The sequence below is a fragment of the Zootermopsis nevadensis genome, unplaced genomic scaffold (genome assembly GCF_977971745.1).
Source record: "Zootermopsis nevadensis isolate Lab colony 2312 unplaced genomic scaffold, Znev_1.0 Znev_ptg000024l, whole genome shotgun sequence".
In the NCBI taxonomy this organism is placed as follows: domain Eukaryota; kingdom Metazoa; phylum Arthropoda; class Insecta; order Blattodea; family Termopsidae; genus Zootermopsis; species Zootermopsis nevadensis.
Window position 1 is genome coordinate 5,407,501 of NW_028259156.1, and position 22,387 is coordinate 5,429,887.

Here is a 22,387-nt window from a genome sequence, read left to right on the forward strand (position 1 = left end):
ATGCTTGCCTTGTGGTTAAATGAATATCTTATTAATTAGTAAACATTTACTGTTGAAAGAGGGCTTGTTTGAGGCACTTAAAGGGATGTGGTAGTATGGAAATTATAACAGCCATAAGTCAGAACTACTTATCAAAAACTTGTCTTCAATAAACAGTCTTTCTTGAATCAAATGAAAATATTAACCAATTAATCTGATCAAAAGTCATGCATACTCTTTTAATGCCTCAACAAATTATCTCTGAACAATTATTTTCCTTAAAATGGTACTTTTCTAAGTTGTTACAGCCTGCAGTCTGGTAGACACGGATAGACGTTTCAGAGGTGCTTGTTACCTTCATCATCAGGATGATCATAATTGCCTTGGCAGTGGAGCCAGTAAGAACGTCTGAAACATATGTAAATTTCTACAGGGCACAATATCCGAGAAGACAGAACCAGGAACCAGATGCTGATACTTCAGGGTCCTGAGAGAGCTTCACAGTAACAAGGGACAACTCTGATTATCAGCTGGGATAAACATGACATGGACCACCCCTATTTGCTTGCCGTCAGACAGCATGGCATACTATGTGAAGATGGTTGAGTAGCATACGAGGATGGTCTTTTAATGCACCAGACTGGGATGAGAGGATACCATTCTTGGTGCCGGCCTACAGAACATCAACCCATGACACCTCATGTAACAGCAAGTTGACACAAACAACCAAGAAAGCAGATTTAGTTTTGACATTTACAGGAAACACACTACCGCAGATCACTCTTGTCATCCATTTAGACACAGATGAACAGGTACGTAGTATTCAGTGAATGGGATAAACACATACCATATGGTGCGAATATATGTAAGGCAAAAGATTTATTACAGAATTCTAATGACAATTCCTTGTCAATACCAACAGAATCAATATCTTTTACATAGGTAATCAAACCAGAAAAATAATCTTTTTAAAAACATTGAAATCCATATGCATTTAATAACACCAGTTAAATTAAGTGAAAAACCATCATAATGATATACATAAGAACAAAGATTTTTAACAATTGGCTTCCCAAGATTACCCCAAAAAGTACTTAGGTCAAACCATATTACAGAGAACAAACATTCTACGAAAACCAATTCAAAATTTGCTCTCTCCTTTATATGACTGTGATGTTGTTCTGAGTTTTGTGCTGTATCAAGTCTTCTGTAGAATCGGAGAATCATTACTGTCACCATCTTCAAGCCCTTATTTTTTTACAAGAATCAGTAGAGAAAAATAGTCTCCACCTTCAGGGCTGAATGGCAAGGCCTTTCATATACACAAAAGTACTGCCACCTCTCAACTGACGATGGAGAGAGTCTACAGACACATACTATCTCAATCTGCGGGGACAAAGTACCACCTTGTAGGATGTGAGGTTCTCTCACAGTGGTGAGAACAGAGATGGCTGTCTTCTGGATTGTAGCACCTTGTAATCTGGTAGACGTTTACCAGAGTTTCAGATGTCTTTGCTGCCTCCATCATCAAGGTGATGGCTACTCATCGGCCTGATAATGGAGGCAGCAAAGACCTCTGAAACTGTGGTAAACTTATACCAGTCTTAATACTTTGCATACCGTCTAGTGTATTAGAATATAGAGTAAACAAACCAACAAATATTAACACTATGATGGACACTATTGCCATACGCGTTTTGACCTCAAGAGGTCATCATCAGTGGCATCAGGGAAATTAATACATTTAGTCAAATGGTTCAAACTAGATTCAGAATTAAAAATGAAAAGGTATATGACAAGACTTTTGAAGTGACACTGCACTAGATGCTGTTATTCACAGGAGTAGAATTTGCGCTTAGCTATTGATCCCTTTGTTCAGTGGCCGTAGCTGGTCTCGGCGAGCTATAGTCGTGTCGTCTGTACCTTCGAACTCCAGAACTGTGGGTGAGAGACTGTCAGTTGGAAATGCAAGGGTATATATAAGCTTGAAATCAGGGGGGCCAACTACTAAAAATTTTTTACTTTCTCCTGCTTAATGCTAGGTCAGATAATACGTTAGAATCTTTGGTGTTTTGTTCGTTAACAATGGCCTTGTGTATACTACTTTTGTATATATGGAATTTTTCTAAAATATCTAGCATTTTACCCTTTGGAGCTATTCTTAATATGTCCATGATATCATCTATGGGGCCATATTCATGTCTGTGTTCGAGGATGTGTTGTGCATATTTCGATTTTGTTAAATTGAATCTAATTTTGTGGACATGTTCTTTAAATCTAGTTTTAAAATCCCTACCGGTTTGGCCAATATAGACCTGCTCGCAGCTTCTGCATTTTAATTGGTACACACCACTATTATTGTATTTGTTATCTTGTTTTCTTGAACTGCATTTGATTTTTACGGTATTGTTAACTTTGTATGCTACTTTTACGTTTGTGTTTTTGAATATCTTAGTGAGTGTTCTAATGCTAACTAACTAGATGGCTTACCGAACCCGAAGGTTCATCATCGAATTAACCAAAGCCCTCCACCGGACCCTGTCCTGGGCCAACAAAATCCAGTTTCCTTCAACTTCTATCTCCCATAGATACCACCTGAGATTATCCTCCCATCTACGTCTAGGTCTCCCCAGCGGTCTCTTCCCTTCAGGTTTCCCAACCAGTACCCGTTGCACACCTCTTGTCCCATCCATGCGCGCTACATGCCCGGCCCATCTCATTCTTCTCGACTTAATCACCCTGACAATACTGGGGGAGGAGTACAGATTTTTAAGCTCATCATTATGTAGTCTTCTCCACCTCCATCGTCTTCCCTCTTAGGCCCAAATATCCTCCTCAACACCCTGTTCTCAAACACCTGCAATGTGTGTTTCTCCCTCTGAGTGAGAGACCATGTTTTGCACCCATACAAAACAACAGGCAAGATTATTGTTTTGTACACTTTAATTTTCAGGTTCATAGAAATCAGACGGGAAGACAAAATATTTTGAACTGAGAAGTAGCAAGCATTTCCAGAATTTAATCTCCTCCTAACTTCCTAATGAGTATCATTTTGATTTGTTATTATCGTTCCCAAGTATTTGAACTATGTAACACTTTCAAAGGATTTATTAGCCACCCTAAGATAATTCTGTTGCCTAACTGTCGACGAGGTACTAACATGTACTTAGTTCTTCGTGAATTTTCTTCTAGCCCCACCTGTCTACCAGCCTCTAGTAAAACTTTTGCGTTCCTCTTTATTGTATTCATATCGTCCCCCAATAAATTAACATCAGCAGCATATGCCAATAGCTGATGTGTCCCATTCAATTGCAAACCCTCCTGCCTATCTTGGACTTTCCTGATAGCATATTCTAGACCGTTCTTGATGATGAATGTCTCAGATAAATATTTACCTACACGAATTTTGCTACAGCTTTCATTTAAGCACATTTTTATTAGACTTACTAGCTTGTTTTGTATACCAAATTCAATAAGAATATTATATAGCACTTCTCTCTTCACAGAGTCATAGGCTTTTTTGAAATCTATAAATAATCGATGTACGGTCCCACCGAACTCCCATTTTTTCTCTAGTATCTGACGAATGCAAACGATCTGATCAATCGTTGATCTGTTTCGTCTGAACCCACACTGATTATCCTCAATAATTTCATTCGCATGTGGAGTTAATCTTGCCAAAAGAATGTTTTACAGAATTTTGTAAGAGGTTGATAGCAGAGAAATTCCTCGGTAATTACCACACTCAGTCTTGTAAAAGTAGCATACAAAGTTAACAACACAGTAAAATTCAAATGCATTTCAAGAAAACAAGATAACAAATACAATAATATTGGTGTGTACCAATTAAAATGCGGAAGCTGCGAGCAGGTCTATATTGGCCAAACCGGTAGGGATTTTAAAACTAGATTTAAAGAACATGTCCACAAAATTAGATTCAATTTAACAAAATCGAAATATGCACAACACATCCTCGAACACGGACATGAATATGGCCCCATAGATGATATCATGGACATATTAAGAATAGCTCCAAAGGGTAAAATGCCAGATATTTTAGAAAAAATCCATATATACAAAAGTAGTATACACAAGGCCATTGTTAACGAACAAAACACCAAAGATTCTAACGTATTATCTGACCTAGCATTAAACAGGAGAAAGTAAAATTTTTTCAGTAGTTGGCCCTCTGATTTCAAGCTTATATATACCCTTGCATTTCCAACTGACAGTCTCTCACCCACAGTTCTGGAGTTCGAAGGTACAGACGACGCGACTATAGCTCGCCGAGACCAGCTACGGCCACCGAACAAAGGGAGCTAAGCGCAAATTCTACTCCTGTGAATAACAGCATCTAGTGCAGTGTCACTTCAAAAGTCTTGTCATATACCTTTTCATTTTTAATTCTAAATCTAGTTTGAACCATTTGACTAAATGTATTAATTTCCCTGATGCCACTGATGATGACCTCTTGAGGTTGAAACGCGTATGGCAATAGTGTCCATCATAGTGTTAATAGTTATTGGTTTGTTTATACCAGTGTATACAGTGCTACAACCCAGAAACACCCATATTTATTTCCACCTTAACACTGAATAGGGAAGCAGTCTAGAGAGAAAAGTACCTCACAACAGAGGCAGGAAACCGACCTGAAACTTCAATAGGCTTCTACTAGACTAGTGCTGCACAAATCCCAGAAGACAACCATCTTTAATGTATTATAAATATATGGTTTGTGCAGACAGAAACAGTGCTTATTACTTTATTATCACTCTTGTGGCGGTGATTGTATTGTGTAAAGTAGTAAGCACTGTTTCTGTCTGCAACAATATGATGCATCATGATCTTCCATTATTGTTGGCATGTAAGATTCCAAACAAAAACAATCCCCTTCACTATTCTTTTTGTTTCGCTCCTGCATGTTTACGTTTCTGGAGGAACCAGGGGAAAAGGTTTTTCCTCTTCTTATTTTGTTCCTGTACAACTGCTGACATGGGGGATACATTCTCCTTTATTTTATCTTCCTTCTGCATCGTCACTGGCATGGCAGATTCACAAGAAGATGCATTCTCTTCTCTTGTATCTCCCTCCTGCTCCTGCAGCACTGATGGTACAGAGGATTCAGAAGAAGATGAATAAACTTCATTTCTTTCCTCCATTATTGTTGGCTTGGGGACAAACTTCTGTAACATTGAAACATTTTAAGCATGACCCAACAATGTTATGGATGGAACAATTTTACCAAGTACACAGAATATCATAACAGTTCTTTTCTGTTCCTATAAGTTAGCAAGTTATGAAATGTATGCACACAATTCTAAAAATGTCATATTAACAACTATGTTCAGTGACGACAGAGTTGTCCGGCAGAATCGATATACAGAAAGAATTTGCTGTTCACATGACACATTTCTCATGCCATAGACAGAAATTGTACTTAAGTATCAATACAAATAGTAAATGTGTATATAACCATACAGGCACAAGAAAAGTTGCTTATATTTTCAAACATGCGTCAAACTGAATTTGGGTATAGTTGCTAGCACCTCAGAAATTTACAGAGCTCTTTTGCTCTGATGGACTGCAGCACTAGAGAGTATGAGAGTATTTACAACAATTTTCCAAACATGAATTAAAATTTACAAGATTGATTAATGCATTTTAAAGTTGGAGAGATGGATTAATGGACACTTCACACAGCTCTTAACCCTTTGCGGTCATACGTTGGGCTGAGTCCGACATTTAAAAATCGGAGTTCCGGTCTGATGTCGGACTGAGTCCGCCACATATTTTACGAATTTTTTACGTTATCTGGAGTCAAACTGAGGCTGCCAAACAGTGTCAGCATATCATTCAAGCCTTCTTCTTTGCACTAATTCAATCATAGTTTTCCTTGTAAGACTGTGTGTACCTTATAATAGTGAAAGAAGGCAGCGGAGAAATGTCATCTTATTCTGACATGTGTCCAAAGAAGCCAGGACTCCACACCAAGTGTTTTGCCATACATCTTATAGTGAAGGAATACCATCGGGTGTGTTGCTGTCATATTTACTTAGAATAGAAGTATTTTATATCTGATCAAGTTATAAACAAATATCCCTTCTTCCTAGTAGGGAATTATATTTTTTTAATTATCTTTGACGCATACAGCAATCCACCACTGACATATGCATATTCATTCGTCTTCTTATCAAGCATTCTTCATGTGTAGTGACTTCATCGTTTACACTTTTATGGTGCTGAACTGGTCTTGATCTTCTGAACATAATCGGTGCGACAGGAAGCACAGTTCTGAGATTATGAAATCCAATGCTTATACATCGTATATCTGCATGCAATAAGAGATGTTTAGATGTCGCCAAAGTCATGTCTATTGACTTGGACTTGCTTTATTCTCTACTGAATGACTGAATTTGGGTATAGTTGCTCTGACCTCAGAAATTTACAGTTTTTTGTTGCTCAGTTGGACTGCAGGACTGGTGAGTATGCGAGTATTTATAACAATTTCCCAAACATAAATTAAAATTTACAAGATTGATTAATACATTTTAATGTTGGTGAAATGGATTAACGGACACTTCATACAGCTCTTAAAGAGGGCTTTTCTAAAGCAGGTGCGTTATTCCTTAATTGCTATAAAAGTAATTATTACCTTCATTTTCAATAGCATCATAGTGTAATTACTAATCCAGTTTGATTACACCGAACAGCAACCAATACGAAATATTTTAATAAGGGATGTATGAATTTTCAACACACTGTACCCACGTGGAACTGCACATTTCATCTTCATAGAGAAATGAAGTCCACTGTCCTGTTTTCTGGATCCTAATTCAGTGGGGTGAGATTAAATTACATTTTTCTGGAACTGCTGCCTCTATCAGGCCACATGTCCACATCCTGTAATGATATATGTTGTAATATGGTGCAGTGGTGGAATATTGACAGGGAAAAACAGAACAACTAGGGGAGAGTAACTTGGGCGAGCGGTTCTTTTCAAATGCCATTGTAGTTATGCTATATTGTACACTTAAAATGTCTCTTACCACCCCTGTTTCGCCATCGTCCTCTTTCAGCCGCTGTCGAGTTGCTTCTTCATTACCTTCTCGAATTAAGTGATTATCCACTTTAGTAGGGAATGTGGATTGGTCACTTAACTCATTTGAGCCAGTCTTTTGCAAGATTTCTCTGTCATTGCTGCAAATTTCTTCCTCTCCCTCTATTATTTCTTCATTTAAACAAAGCGTATTCTCCTGAAACATAAATTAAAATTTACAAGATTGATTAATGCATTTTAATGTTGGTGAAATGGATTAACGGACACTTCATACAGCTCTAAAAGAGGGCTCTTCTAAAGCAGGTGCGTTATTCCTTAATTGCTATAAAAGTAATTATTACCTTCATTTTCAACAGCATCATAGTGTAATTACTAATCCAGTTTGATTACACCGAACATCAACCAATACGAAATATTTTAATAAGGGATGTATGAATTTTCAACACACTGTACCCACGTGGAACTGCACATTTCATCTTCACAGAGAAATGAAGTCCACTGTCCTGTTTTCTGGATCCTAATTCAGTGGGGTGAGATTAAATTACATCTTTCTGGAACTGCTGCCTCTATCAGGCCACATGTACAAGATTGATTAATGCATTTTAAAGTTGAACAGATGGATGAACAGATACTTCATACAGCTTCACTGAACCAGGGGCATTATCTCCTAACTGCTATAAACGTAATTATTACTTTCATTTTCAAACAATTTACAAAATAAATAACAGTGAAACACATTCCCACAACTAATTCAGAACTTGAACAGTGCCACAATATTTCTGCAGATCATTCCAGGCATTGTCTACTATTGCTAGGAACAATTTAAAACAGAAAAACTGTTTCTAGAGTTTCACAATTACTGTCCAATACAATTTGTCTTTCGCGCGAAGTATTTCACAGAGTGGAAAGACATAGTACATGACTACTTACAACAAGAACTACATTGATTTACAGATAGAATTTTACTGTAGTTCAGGGCAGCAAGATCAAGAGTAATTTTGTCAAAGAAACAGTGCGCCAGACGAAAGATTGTCAATTTATTTGCCACAGGATTATCAGGAAGTGCACCTTTAACCTTATTCTGCAAAGTTCAGTAGGAACAAAATACTAGGTAGTGTTCAACAACGCATGCTTCTAGTACTGGAATTTGTTGAAAAACAACTAATGGACTGGCATGAGCAGCTCATAACACAATATGACATGTGTGAGCACTTGTATAGTTGCAGCAATATTGTGCACTTACTAATCCATCCAAATGTATTGAATTGCTACATCAGTACAAATGTTAGTATGGGGCAAGTGACTTTTCGATCACACAGTACCTATGTGGAACTGAAAATTTTATCTTCATGGAGAAATGAACTCCAGTGACCTCTTTTCAGGTTCAGAATGGAATGGGGTGAGATTACATCTCTGTGGAACTGCAAACCCTAACAAGCCCTTTGTCCACCTACCAGATGGCAAAATGATTCAATATGCATCAGTGGCAGAATAATACTGACAAGAGAAAATGGAATTATGGCAAAACCTGTGTCACAGCCTCATATCAAATACAATTTCAGTTACACTATATTCTAAACTCAGATTCTGTTGCTAGTTGTTCGTCTTTGCTCTGTCTCACTCACCTGATTACCATCGGTGTATTCCTTCTCGGATTCACTGCCATCATCTTCTGTCACACAATTTCCATTTTCCACTTCATTACTTCCACTGTTTCCATCGATCACTGATTCAATGCGACGTAACATATCATCTATCTGTAGCTCTTGGCTGCGAATCTACAACCAGGAGAAAACAACATTTACACACATGTCTGATATTTGTTGTAAGATATCAATTAAATTTGGTATTTACAGTACTTACATAGACAAGGACATGTTCACATTGCTCTACGCATTTGATTCTGTTGTAAGTGGATTAAATTTGATGACATTGGTAACTAAAACCTGTATGATAATGATATAAAGGCTGTTCTAGCCAGTAAGTGAGAGGTATGCAACATAGAGCCCATGGACTGCATGTGGTGAACAGAACAAAATATTTGGCTCATGAGTCTGTCTAGTTTTCTATAAAACAGGTTCATGTCAAAATAAAACACAGTGCACTTCCCAACTTTAACTGAAAGAGGTAAATGTCTCTTTCATTGCAACAGAATATGAACCTCAAGTTCATACTTGAGAGAAAATATTCCAAGGCTTTATAACACACTTCTTATGAATATCTGTTCAGAGGCTCTTGAGTTTTTACATGCAGAAAGATAAAGAAGGTAAAACTAATAGGCATAAATCTTAGAGCTACTGATTGTGAACATAACCAGAGGAAAAGTATAAAACTTAGTAATAATTTCAGGCTTTCTTTCTTTTACATCTGACAATTCATTATGACTTCCTTCGTTTGACGACTCTTTGCAATCACCTGCAATAGTTTTTAAGACTCAAGTGTCAAGAAAAGAAATAACTCATGGCAGAATTAACACACTGAGAGGTATATGGCAATGAGTAAGCTTGGTCACTGTTAAATAAGCACACACATAAATATGCATAAACTGAGCGGAATTCAAACCAATGAAAGTAGCGTTCATTCCAGCCTAAATCTGACAACTCTTTGGCAAATACTGGCCACGGCTCATTCCCTTCTATTGCCAAATGGCCTTTAAGAAACAGACTACAAGGAACTAGCTACTGTCATCAATGCAAATTCAGCTCACAGTGGCCACTTATAAAAACAGCACTGTATCTAACAAAAGATATTTCATTCCATGTTAAAATTACTACCCATGACATGTAGTGACAGAATTCCTAAAATAGTACTTCAAAAACCCCCTATGATTCACTTATGACATTTTTGAGGAACATAACACTATGTGTTGTGATTATCGCTAAAAGTATAAAGGGTTATAAAGCATTTATGTGATAGCGTGGACAAAAAGCCAGTAAGGGTTCTATACATACTGATTCCTGATATAGTGATTGCTGCAATTCAACTACCCGCAACACTGATTCAATGCGACGTGTCATATCATCTATCTGTAGCTCTTGGCTGCGAATCTACAACCAGGAGAAAACAACATTTACACACGTGTCTGATATTTGTTGTAAGATATCAATTAAATTTGGTATTTACAGTACTTACATAGACAAGGACATGTTCACATTGCTCTACGCATTTGATTCTGTTGTAAGTGGATTAAATTTGATGACATTCGTAACTAAAACCTGTATGATAATGATATCAAGGATGTTCTAGCCAGTAAGTGAGAGGTATGCAACATAGAGCCCATGGACTGCATGTGGTGAACAGAACAAAATATTTGGCCCATGAGTCTGTCTAGTTTTCTGTAAAACAGGTTCATGTCAAAATAAAACACAGTGCACTTCCCAACTTTAAGTGAAAGAGGTAAATGTCTCTTTCATTGCAACAGAATATGAACCTGAAGTTCATACTTGAGAGAAAATATTCCAAGGCTTTATAACACACTTCTTATGAATATCTGTTCAGAGGCTCTTGAGTTTTTACATGCAGAAAGATAAAGAAGGTAAAACTAATAGGCATAACTCTTAGAGCTACTGATTTTGAACATAACCAGAGGAAACGTATAAAACTTAGTAATAATTTCAGGCTCTTTTCTTTCTTTCTTTTACATCTGACAATTCATTATGAGTTCCTTCGTTTGACGACTCTTTGCAATCACCTTCAATAGTTTTTAAGACTCAAGTGTCAAGAAAAGAAATAACTCATGGCAGAATTAACACCCTGAGAGGTATATGGCAATGAGTAAGCTTGGTCACTGTTAAATAAGCACACACATAAATATGCATAAACTGAGCGGAATTCAAACCCATGAAAGTAGCGTTCATTCCAGCCTAAATCTGACAACTCTTTGGCAAATACTGGCCACGGGTCATTCCCTTCTATTGCCAAATGGACTTTAAGAAACAGACTACAAGGAACTAGCTACTGTCATCAGTGCAAATTCAGCTCACAGTGGCCACTTATAAAAACAGCACTGTATCTAACAAAAGACATTTCATTCCATGTTAAAATTACTACCCATGACATGAAGTGACAGAATTCCTAAAATAGTACTTCAAAAACCCCTATGATTCAACTATGACATTTTTGAGGAACATAACACTATGTGTAGTGATTATTGCTAAAAGTATAAAGGGTTATAAAGCATTTATGTGATAGCGTGGACAAAAAGCCAGTAAGGGTTCTATACATACTGATTGCTGATATAGTGATTGCTGCTCTTCAACTACCCGCATCACTGATTCAATGCGACGTGTCATATCATCTATCTGTAGCTCTTGGCTGCGAATCTACAACCAGGAGAAAACAACATTTACACACGTGTCTGATATTTGTTGTAAGATATCAATTAAATTTGGTATTTACAGTACTTACATAGACAAGGACATCTTCACATTGCTCTACGCATTTGATTCTGTTGTAAGTGGATTAAATTCGATGACATTGGTAACTAAAACCTATATGATAATGATATAAAGGCTGTTCTAGCCAGTAAGTGAGAGGTATGCAACATAGAGCCCATGGACTGCATGTGGTGAACAGAACAAAATATTTGGCCCATGAGTCTGTCTAGTTTTCTGTAAAACAGGTTCATGTCAAAATAAAACACAGTGCACTTCCCAACTTTTAGTGAAAGAGGTAAATGTCTCTTTCATTGCAACAGAATATGCACCTCAAGTTCATACTTGAGAGGAAATATTCCAAGGCTTTATAACACACTTCTTATGAATATCTGTTCAGAGGCTCTTGAGTTTTTACATGCAGAAAGATAAAGAAGGTAAAACTAATAGGCATAACTCTTAGAGCTACTGATTTTGAACATAACCAGAGGAAACGTATAAAACTTAGTAATAATTTCAGGCTTTTTTCCTTCTTTCTTTTACATCTGACAATTCATTATGAGTTCCTTCGTTTGACGACTCTTTGCAATCACCTTCAATAGTTTTTAAGACTCAAGTGTCAAGAAAAGAAATAACTCATGGCAGAATTAACACACTGAGAGGTATATGGCAATGAGTAAGCTTGGTCACAGTTAAATAAGCACACACATAAAAAATATATAAACTGAGCGGAATTCAAACCCATGAAAGTAGCGTTCATTCCAGCCTAAATCTGACAACTCTTTGGCAAATACTGGCCACGGGTCATTCCCTTCTATTGCCAAATGGCCTTTAAGAAACAGACTACAAGGAACTAGCTACTGTCATCAGTGCAAATTCAGCTCACAGTGGCCACTTATAAAAACAGCACTGTATCTAACAAAAGATATTTCATTCCATGTTAAAATTACTACCCATGACATGAAGTGACAGAATTCCTAAAATAGTACTTCAAAAACCCCTATGATTCAACTATGACATTTTTGAGGAACCAAACACTATGTGTAGTGATTATTGCTAAAAGTATAAAGGGTTATAAAGCATTTATGTGATAGCGTGGACAAAAAGCCAGTAAGGGTTCTATACATACTGATTCCTGATATAGTGATCGCTGCTCTTCATCTACCCGCATCAGTGATTCAATGAGACGTATATCATCTATCTCTTGCCCTTGGCTGCAAATCTACAACCAGGAGAAAACAACATTTACACACGTGTCTGATATTTGTTGTAAGATATCAATTAAATTTGGTATTTACAGTACTTACATAGACAAGGACATGTTCACATTGCTCTACGCATTTGATTCTGTTGTAAGTGGATTAAATTCGATGACATTGGTAACTAAAACCTATATGATAATGATATAAAGGCTGTTCTAGCCAGTAAGTGAGAGGTATGCAACATAGAACGCATGGACTGCATGTGGTGAACAGAACAAAATATTTGGCCCATGAGTCTGTCTAGTTTTCTGTAAAACAGGTTCATGTCAAAATAAAACACAGTGCACTTCCCAACTTTAAGTGAAAGAGGTAAATGTCTCTTTCATTGCAACAGAATATGAACCTGAAGTTCATACTTGAGAGAAAATATTCCAAGGCTTTATAACACACTTCTTATGAATATCTGTTCAGAGGCTCTTGAGTTTTTACATGAAGAAAGATAAAGAAGGTAAAACTAATAGGCATAACTCTTAGAGCTACTAATTTTGAACATAACCAGAGGAAATGTATAAAACTTAGTAATAATTTCAGGCTTTCTTTCTTTCTTTCTTTTACATCTGACAATTCATTATGAGTTCCTTCGTTTGACGACTCTTTGCAATCACCTTCAATAGTTTTTAAGACTCAAGTGTCAAGAAAAGAAATAACTCATGGCAGAATTAACACACTGAGAGGTATATGGCAATGAGTAAGCTTGGTCACTGTTAAATAAGCACACACATAAATATGCATAAACTGAGCGGAATTCAAACCCATGAAAGTAGCATTCATTCCAGCCTAAATCTGACAACTCTTTGGCAAATACTGGCCGCGGCTCATTCCCTTCTATTGCCAAGTGGCCTTTAAGAAACAGACTACAAGGAACTAGCTACTGTCATCAATGCAAATTCAGCTCACAGTGGCCACTTATAAAAACAGCACTGTATCTAACAAAATATATTTCATAGCATGTCAAAATTACTGCCCATGACATGTAGTGAGGGAATACCTAAAATAGTACTTCAAAAACCCCTATGATTCACTTATGACATTTTTGAGGAACATAACACTATGTGTTGTGATTATCGCTAAAAGTATAAAGGGTTATAAAGCATTTATGTGATAGCGTGGACAAAAAGCCAGTAAGGGTTCTATACATACTGATTGCTGATATAGTGATTGCTGTTCTTCAACTACCCGCATCACTGATTCAATGCGACGTGTCATATCATCTATCGGTAGCTCTTGGCTGCGAATCTACAACCAGGAGAAAACAACATTTACACACGTGTCTGATATTTGTTGTAAGATATCAATTAAATTTGGTATTTACAGTACTTACATAGACAAGGACATGTTCACATTGCTCTACGCATTTGATTCTGTTGTAAGTGGATTAAATTCGATGACATTGGTAACTAAAACCTATATGATAATGATATAAAGGCTGTTCTAGCCAGTAAGTGAGAGGTATGCAACATAGAACGCATGGACTGCATGTGGTGAACAGAACAAAATATTTGGCCCATGAGTCTGTCTAGTTTTCTGTAAAACAGGTTCATGTCAAAATAAAACACAGTGCACTTCCCAACTTTAACTGAAAGAGGTAAATGTCTCTTTCATTGCAACAGAATATGAACCTCAAGTTCATACTTGAGAGAAAATATTCCAAGGCTTTATAACACATTTCTTATGAATATCTGTTCAGAGGCTCTTGAGTTTTTACATGCAGAAAGATAAAGAAGGTAAAACTAATAGGCATAACTCTTAGAGCTACTGATTTTGAACATAACCAGAGGAAACGTATAAAACTTAGTAATAATTTCAGGCTTTCTTTCTTTCTTACTTTTACATCTGACAATTCATTATGAGTTCCTTCGTTTGACGACTCTTTGCAATCACCTGCAATAGTTTTTAAGACTCAAGTGTCAAGAAAAGAAATAACTCATGGCAGAATTAACACACTGAGAGGTATATGGCAATGAGTAAGCTTGGTCACTGTTAAATAAGCACACACATAAATATGCATAAACTGAGTGGAATTCAAACCCATGAAAGTAGCGTTCATTCCTGCCTAAATCTGACAACTCTTTGGCAAATACTGGCCACGGGTCATTCCCTTCTATTGCCAATGGCCTTTAAGAAACAGACTACAAGGAACTAGCTACTGTCATCAATGCAAATTCAGCTCACAGTGGCCACTTATAAAAACAGCACTGTATCTAACAAAAGATATTTCATTCCATGTTAAAATTACTACCCATGACATGTAGTGAGGGAATTCCTAAAATAGTACTTCAAAAACCCCTATGATTCACTTATGACATTTTTGAGTAACATAACACTGTGTTGTGATTATCGCTAAAAGTATAAAGGGTTATAAAGCATTTATGTGATAGCATGGACAAAAAGGCAGTAAGGGTTCTATACATACTGATTGCTGATATAGTGATTGCTGCTCTTCAACTACCCGCATCACTGATTCAATGCGACGTGTCATATCATCTATCTGTAGCTCTTGGCTGCGAATCTACAACCAGGAGAAAACAACATTTACACACGTGTCTGATATTTGTTGTAAGATATCAATTAAATTTGGTATTTACAGTACTTACATAGACAAGGACATGTTCACATTGCTCTATGCATTTGATTCTGTTGTAAGTGGATTAAATTTGATGACATTGGTAACTAAAAGCTGTATGATAATGATATAAAGGCTGTTCTAGCCAGTAAGTGAGAGGTATGCAACATAGAGCCCATGGACTGCATGTGGTGAACAGAACAAAATATTTGGCCCATGAGTCTGTCTAGTTTTCTGTAAAACAGGTTCATGTCAAAATAAAACACAGTGCACTTCCCAACTTTAAGTGAAAGAGGTAAATGTCTCTTTCATTGCAACAGAATATGCACCTGAAGTTCATACTTGAGAGAAAATATTCCAAGGCTTTAGAACACACTTCTTTTTAAAAAAAATCTCCACCTTGCATTGCATCAGATGTTGAGGTTATATCAGAAATGTTCCATGTAGAGTTCATAGAATTGTAAAGCAAATAATGAATAAAATTAAAAAAATTCTGAAACTGTTAACTTCCTCAAAATAATCTCACCTATGTAAATGTAAATGGATATACTATAAATGAATTATTTGAAAGCTTCTGCATTTGTCGCCAACTGTTTTAAAAAAAGATGCATCCCAAACAAATGTTAAGTTGAAAACTTATGTACAAACATATGCAAAGTGAATAACAGTAGCCTCTGACCTCATGAACCGCGAGTACCAGATATCACATTAATGTTCAGCAGTTCAAAACTACATACAGATTCGCATTACAGTCTTGACATGTTTCTCTATTCTTCATTTCCACATGAATGGGAATCCAAGATGTTTCTGTGACCAAGCTTATACGCTCTTATTTTCTCTGAATATTAATATTATTTTAATTGTTACAATTACTTCTATCTACTGTTTTTATAATTATATTAAAATATTTCAAAAGTAAGGATTTTGAAAAGGTCACATAACCAAAGCAACAGTCAATTCCATCATTCCGTAGTACTCAAGAACATCCTTTGTGTCTAATTAAGTGCAGGTGTAAATATCACACATGATTCGGCCCATTAATATTCATTTCAAATTATTTGGAGCCGTAGTACCAGGAGAAAATAACATTTACAGGCTTGTGTGATAATACTCTGTTACCGGTGTAAAAATCTTCAATAAGTCTGATAATTACAGCACTCATAAAAGAGTACGGCAGTTTAAATATTGCTTGCTGTATGCATCTGATTATTTAAAAAGTATTAATTTTGATTAAGTTTGATATTTATTCCACACACCCTGAAAAATGATGATAGCAAAGAGCTCCACACTTACCAACCGCACAAGCACTGCATCTTCTTTATGGAGCATCCATCTCAGTGTCTCAAGAAAGTCATTTATGTTCGCGACAGTCACATGGTACATCGCTTTCATCTCTGGTATAATGATCTGCCACCAAGAGAAAATAACATTTACACTTGTGTGTCACAGTAATCTGTTATTTATGGAAAGGTCTTCAATGAATTTGGCAAAACAAAAATATGCAGGCAGAGATTTCAGCACAGAACTTTCTCAATATGAAACAGGGGTGCCAAACACTTTACTGTAACATTTCTTCACAACAGACCTGTAAAGCTGAGTGCTGAGCCAGTACTGTTGGCAACTTGTGAATTTTAACATGTGTCAAAACAGCCTAAATGAAATAGAGGGACAAGACATTCAGATAGTGATAAACAGAAGCAACCAACAAATTGCAATTAGTTGGTTTGTTGATTAGTCCTATATATGTACACAAACATGCATTTATTCTGTTTTGTTTTAGAAATGAATTGGTCAACAATACTTAAAGCATGTGTGTACACCAGCCCTCAAAAAATACACTTCCTATAAATGCATATCTTATTTTGGATCAGTGGTACCAAAATGAATATTCCTTGTCAAAATATATGTGCAATTCATTTTGATACAAAGATTATCACCTCTGATTGGACTAGTGCTTGTCTAATCTCTAAGAAACTGCTTAAATATCTGGTGCATGGTCATCCCTGACATTGGTGAGATTTTAGGTTCTCACAGCAACAAGTATGAATATGACTGTCTTCTAGGACGTTAATTAACACATCAGCTTTGATCCTTTTCCCTGATGACAGAAGTAGCAAGCACCTCTAAAAATGTCAGTTAGCTGACACTATGAAATTCACTCTTGACACTTCAAGAGCTCCCCAGATTTATCATGATGACCAAGACACATCACTGCATCTTGAGGAGTGAGATTACTAAACTTCACATGTTTATATTGTCCCTAATTTTTATTTCTGTGTTAACCTACATCCACACATGTGTATTTACAAAGTTCTCACTTTCATTATCATCCACAGAAAACTGCATAGCCCTTCTTTCTTTCCTTCGTGGCAAATAAATCCTCCGCTTGATTGGGCTAATCTAAAAGTTTACAAACTGTCAAGTAACTCATTATGTAATTTTCTCTACTTGCCACTTACACCATATATACACCCCAGGACTTTATTCTGACATGTTCAGTCAGATAGAGAGACATTGTACCTACCCTTAAAACACATAAAGTCATAAACATCATGAACAGGAACCAGACTACTTTAGTGGGGCAGATGTTGCTGGGTAGTACAGTGAATAATTGCTCCATAAAAGTTATCATCCCTGCCGGTACTTTGTCTTTGTAGGCCATGATCGAAGGTGCTGGTCCTTGTAACAACAATATAACTGCAACAGAATATTTAGACTATTAGTACGATCATTTAAGCGAACTTCATATTGTGGTCTCCCTTGACAAAACTGACACTCGTCTGCTCAAGAAATCCCTTTCTTTTAATGAATCTCTACTGTCGTTACTATATTAAAAAAACACTGCTATTTTATCATATCCTGAGCAGTTTCACACCCAACCACAGCAATTAGTAGAGCTGTGTTTTGTGTAGATCATCTTTAATCTTATACAAATATTATGGGAGCACAAAAGATTCTGAACTTCGTGGTAGCAGACATTCTCAGAATACAATATGTCCCTAATTTATTCATGAATACAATTTTGATTATTTGTTATTGCTTCTAAATATTTGAACTTAGCAAATGTAGTGCTTATTCTTTAGCATATTAATTTTTGTAGCCGGTAATATCAAGGCAGTCTAGCCTAAACGTCTGAATTAGGGCTCCCAAGCATAGTTTCTAATACCTCCAGACAAAAAAGATGTTAATCACTGCAACCTACGTCTCTAGTTAGTTATAAATTTGTAATATTCAAAGACATTTCTACGTAATGTTAAATCACAAATCAGAATTGGATCTCTTTTAATTCATTCTTAGGAACTAAATTCCGAAAACACTTTTTTAAGTACCACTGGCTTGTTAGTAGACAGTTGCAATTGCGATATTTATCACGGTATTCTCATTATATAATTACACCTAATAAACGTTTTTACATCCATGTTAAACACAAGCAACTTAAAAGAAATTTAAACATCCAATATTCCACTTACTAATGTCTATTTCCTCCACTGCTCACCAAAAAGAAAAAATATTGTGACGTGGGTTGGTAATTACGACCTTGGTTGTCAACCCTTGATTTTTGTGGTCTGCTGCCTTTGCTCCGATCCGACTGTAAACTTGGTTCAATTGTAAGAGACCACGATGTCCTCCAGCAATGCTCAATTTAATAAAAACTAAAACTTTTTTTAACAGCACAAAATTATCTACTCTACAACACACTTCTCTTCCATCCGATTCACAGCTCAGCTCTTTTCGCAATGACCCGAAAGCCGATTGTCAACGGCAGTAAACAAACACAACAATGCACGTTATTTGTTTATTCGGCATTGTTGTGTTGCATTATTGTCGTCAACAACAATGATAAGGTTTTATATGAACTCCTGCGTGCATTGTTATGTTACCTAAGAAACTAATTGTTGCGTCATCTGAATTTCAGGGACAAAATCAAATCGGCGAAAATTCACCGCCTTCTAAGACCCAGTCGAGCACAGAAGGAAATACAGACTCACTGAGTTTCTTTTGTGACGCCGGCAGAGGGGCAGAAGACGCAAATGTTCCTCTGCCAGCTTTTGAGCATTATTTTTCGGCAGAATTTGGCCTTAATTGTCAACAAGGATTTCTGGACGCCACTGAAGAAGTCGACATTCAGCAGTTTATTAACAATGAGGTTAGGGTCAACTCTGCTTTGGATTACAACAATTACGTGGGCCCAACACTGATTCGTGAAAGTATTTGACCTATTTCCAGCCCTCTCTCCGACTCGTAAATTCCGTGCAGTTCAAAATCACACGACACAAAAGTTACAACACCAGGTCAGGTTATGACAGGTAGATGGAACTGTGGGTCAAACAGAAGTCACCCCAAAAACTGCTGAATCAGTTTGAAGCGTGTAATTTACATAAAAGTCCACGTAACTAGAATAAGTCCAGTGTCTTTCACCTTGAGTTTCGTCACAAATTCCTTCAAAACCTGCATCCGTAGAGATCGCCTAACGCGAGATATTCGCTGCATCAGTTTCCATACTTGTTACCCATAATTCCAGTTCCTGTTCTGATCCAAATGTTTATTTCCTTTCCAGATTCCAGAAATGGACGATATTCAGTTTGCAACTACTGTGGGAGATATCATGACAATTTCAATTTAGAATAATTAAAACTTAATAGTTAAATTGTTTTCAGTTAAATACTTAAATTGTTTTTAGAAAATTGGTTAAAGTTTTTTGTTAAATAGATGGCTCTAGCAGACAAAAATAAGGACAGAGTAGAAATTGTGCGGAGGCAGTGGGCTGGCCACTCACTACTGACAAATGCACACTTTGAAAAGACCAGGAAGAGATTGGTATCGCAATACACGAGTATGTGTACTGAAACATTTAGCAATAATATTCTGGTGTGGGGGAACATTTTTTATTTCAACATTCTCAAGATAACAAATGGTCGCTGCTACTTACGTTACATGACTGAAACTTCGGCCTCTGAATAGGAGATCCAAAACAACCCAGAAGGCTCAAAATTGTAATCACTTTTCGCTTATGTACGACATGCTTAATTTGGCCGACATTTTAACAATGCACCCCTCCACATTTGTCTTATTACCAGTCATATTTCGTTCTATGTAGGATTTGAGGTTGTGGTGATGCAAGCAATTTTTATTTTTTATTTTATCATACAAGTATGAAAACCTAGCTCAGTGTTCCGACAACTTCTCACTGGAGTCGGCTTGCGTGTGTATAAATATAAACAATTAGTCCTATTTAATGACCGCAATAAAATAATGATTGTCTGGCTTGCCACTTTGAATCACAAGATCTAAAATCACAACACTAATAAATATTTCACTTACACTTACAGTATCATCATGGCACTACAGACTAATTATTCCGTGCGGACATTAAAGACACAAGTCATTTGAATACGCAAAATCACATTAACACACACCGTCACTGTATAATTTCTGCATAAAAGTCACCTCATTTAAAAGACGCATCCAATGTTTGATAGACGCCTGTTTAACGTGTTTTGTCCACGGCACTCCCAGTATCGAAGTACATGTACTCATAGCTCATGTCAACTTTGTTAATGGAAGTATCATTACGCCATGTAGTGCAACTCTCTAACACATAAACGGAACAGACCTAGTGACACCTACAAACACAATCTGCTTTAAAAATAAACAATTCGGAGTTCTGCAGCGAAAACAGCGATTATTTACTTCAGAAACATTAACCCTTGTAATGTCTGAGTTGTCTTCTTTGATTTACCACTGAATGTTCAAATATTATTTAGGCGACTTTAAGCTATAAATGGTTAGTTAATATATAATTGATGCTGATGTGGCTACAAAGCACTTGCACGAGAAAAATGCAAATAAAAATATTAAAAAATTGTGAATATAAGAAATGTATAAGAAAAAGAAAGGTCTTTGCCATTCTTTTATTAAATATAAAAATGGTTGACCCCAACATGAACCGAAGAAGAGGTGAATTGTACCAAAATCACTCACAACTGCAATATTCATAAACACAATTTCAGTGACATAAGTTTACGTGTTTATAAACCGTGGAAGACCATTTGAAGTTGATATACGCTCAACTAAACTAATTAAAGTAAATAAAAGTAAAGCAGGAGATAAAATGGCAGCAAACGTCTGTTCAGATTCAGACGCCCTGAAGCCATGTTTATTAATTTTCTCAACTACAAAACTGATAAATGCGGACGTAAGATTAATGGCGATCTTACAAACTCAGCTCATGACAAAATACCGACGTGCCTAATTAAGAAACTCCAGTAAGAAGAGGCATTTTTGACAATTAGTAATAATTAATCCGGGCAATAAAGTAAACAACTTTTATGGATACCGTAGATTAATGTCCCTGTTCATAACAGCTCCTCCCACGCACACACAACGTGACCCAGATAAATGCAGTCCACACCCTGGCATTCTACGTCTTTTAAGATACTTTTTAATATTATCCACCCTGGTGGTATTTTACTTTAGGTCTTCCGACTAAAATTCTATATTCATTTCTCCATTTTTCCCTTGTGTACTACATTCTCCGCATGCCTCGTAAAAACCTTGTAAGTAAAGCTAACTAACCAACTAACTAACTAACTAACTCCCTGGTAGCAGAACCCGCAGGTTCAACACCAACAATACCAAAGACCGCCACCGGCCACGATCCTGAGCCAGCTCCATCCATTAGCCATCGTCACAGCCCAACTCCCGAAGATCCATCTTGATGTTACCCTCCCATCTCCTTCTTGGTCTGTCCGGTGGTCTTTTCCATAAGGATTCCTTACCATAAATCTGTATGCACACCTTGCCTACCACCCCCCCATGCGCTATATGACCAGTCCATCGGAGCCTGTTTTCAAACGCTTGTAATCTACGTTCTTCCTTCAAGATAAGAGACCATGTTTCACAACCATACAAAATCACTGTTTTATGTATCCTGACCTTCAGTATTTTGGGTAGTGAATACAATCGAGCGTTTTCCGAATGAATTCTACTCCTAATTTCATCATGGACCTCATTTCTATTTGTCATTGTTGTTCCCATTGCATTTATAAAAATTTAAGCTTCAATTAAACAATAATATTTGTTCAAGAGTTGTCATTACAACATGCTTTGGCGTCAGTGACCGTCTTCAGGTAACGGGTAACTGATAGCATGA

General features: G+C 36.7%; 1 protein-coding gene and 1 long non-coding RNA gene across 2 annotated transcripts in view; one reads left to right on the top strand and one right to left on the bottom strand.

Moving 5' to 3' along the window:
• Positions 1-21,270, top strand: LOC147872689 (uncharacterized). The gene is made up of 3 exons (XR_015536865.1): positions 1-791; positions 19,151-19,381; positions 19,793-21,270. It is a non-coding gene; the product is annotated as an uncharacterized LOC147872689 (long non-coding RNA).
• The window catches only part of LOC147872690 (uncharacterized), a 67,599-nt gene continuing 46,051 nt past the window's right edge, over positions 840-22,387 (bottom strand). The window contains exons 2-11 of the mRNA XM_087355024.1: positions 17,759-17,931; positions 16,528-16,641; positions 15,085-15,180; positions 13,812-13,907; positions 12,539-12,631; positions 11,263-11,358; positions 9,988-10,083; positions 8,662-8,814; positions 7,026-7,232; positions 840-5,162 (exon numbers count right to left, since the gene is read on the bottom strand). Of these exons, the coding sequence (XP_087211150.1) occupies positions 4,875-5,162; positions 7,026-7,232; positions 8,662-8,814; positions 9,988-10,083; positions 11,263-11,358; positions 12,539-12,631; positions 13,812-13,907; positions 15,085-15,180; positions 16,528-16,641; positions 17,759-17,896 (1,377 nt within the window). The 5' untranslated portion in view covers positions 17,897-17,931 and the 3' untranslated portion in view covers positions 840-4,874. The remainder of the gene's footprint in view (positions 5,163-7,025; positions 7,233-8,661; positions 8,815-9,987; positions 10,084-11,262; positions 11,359-12,538; positions 12,632-13,811; positions 13,908-15,084; positions 15,181-16,527; positions 16,642-17,758; positions 17,932-22,387) is intronic.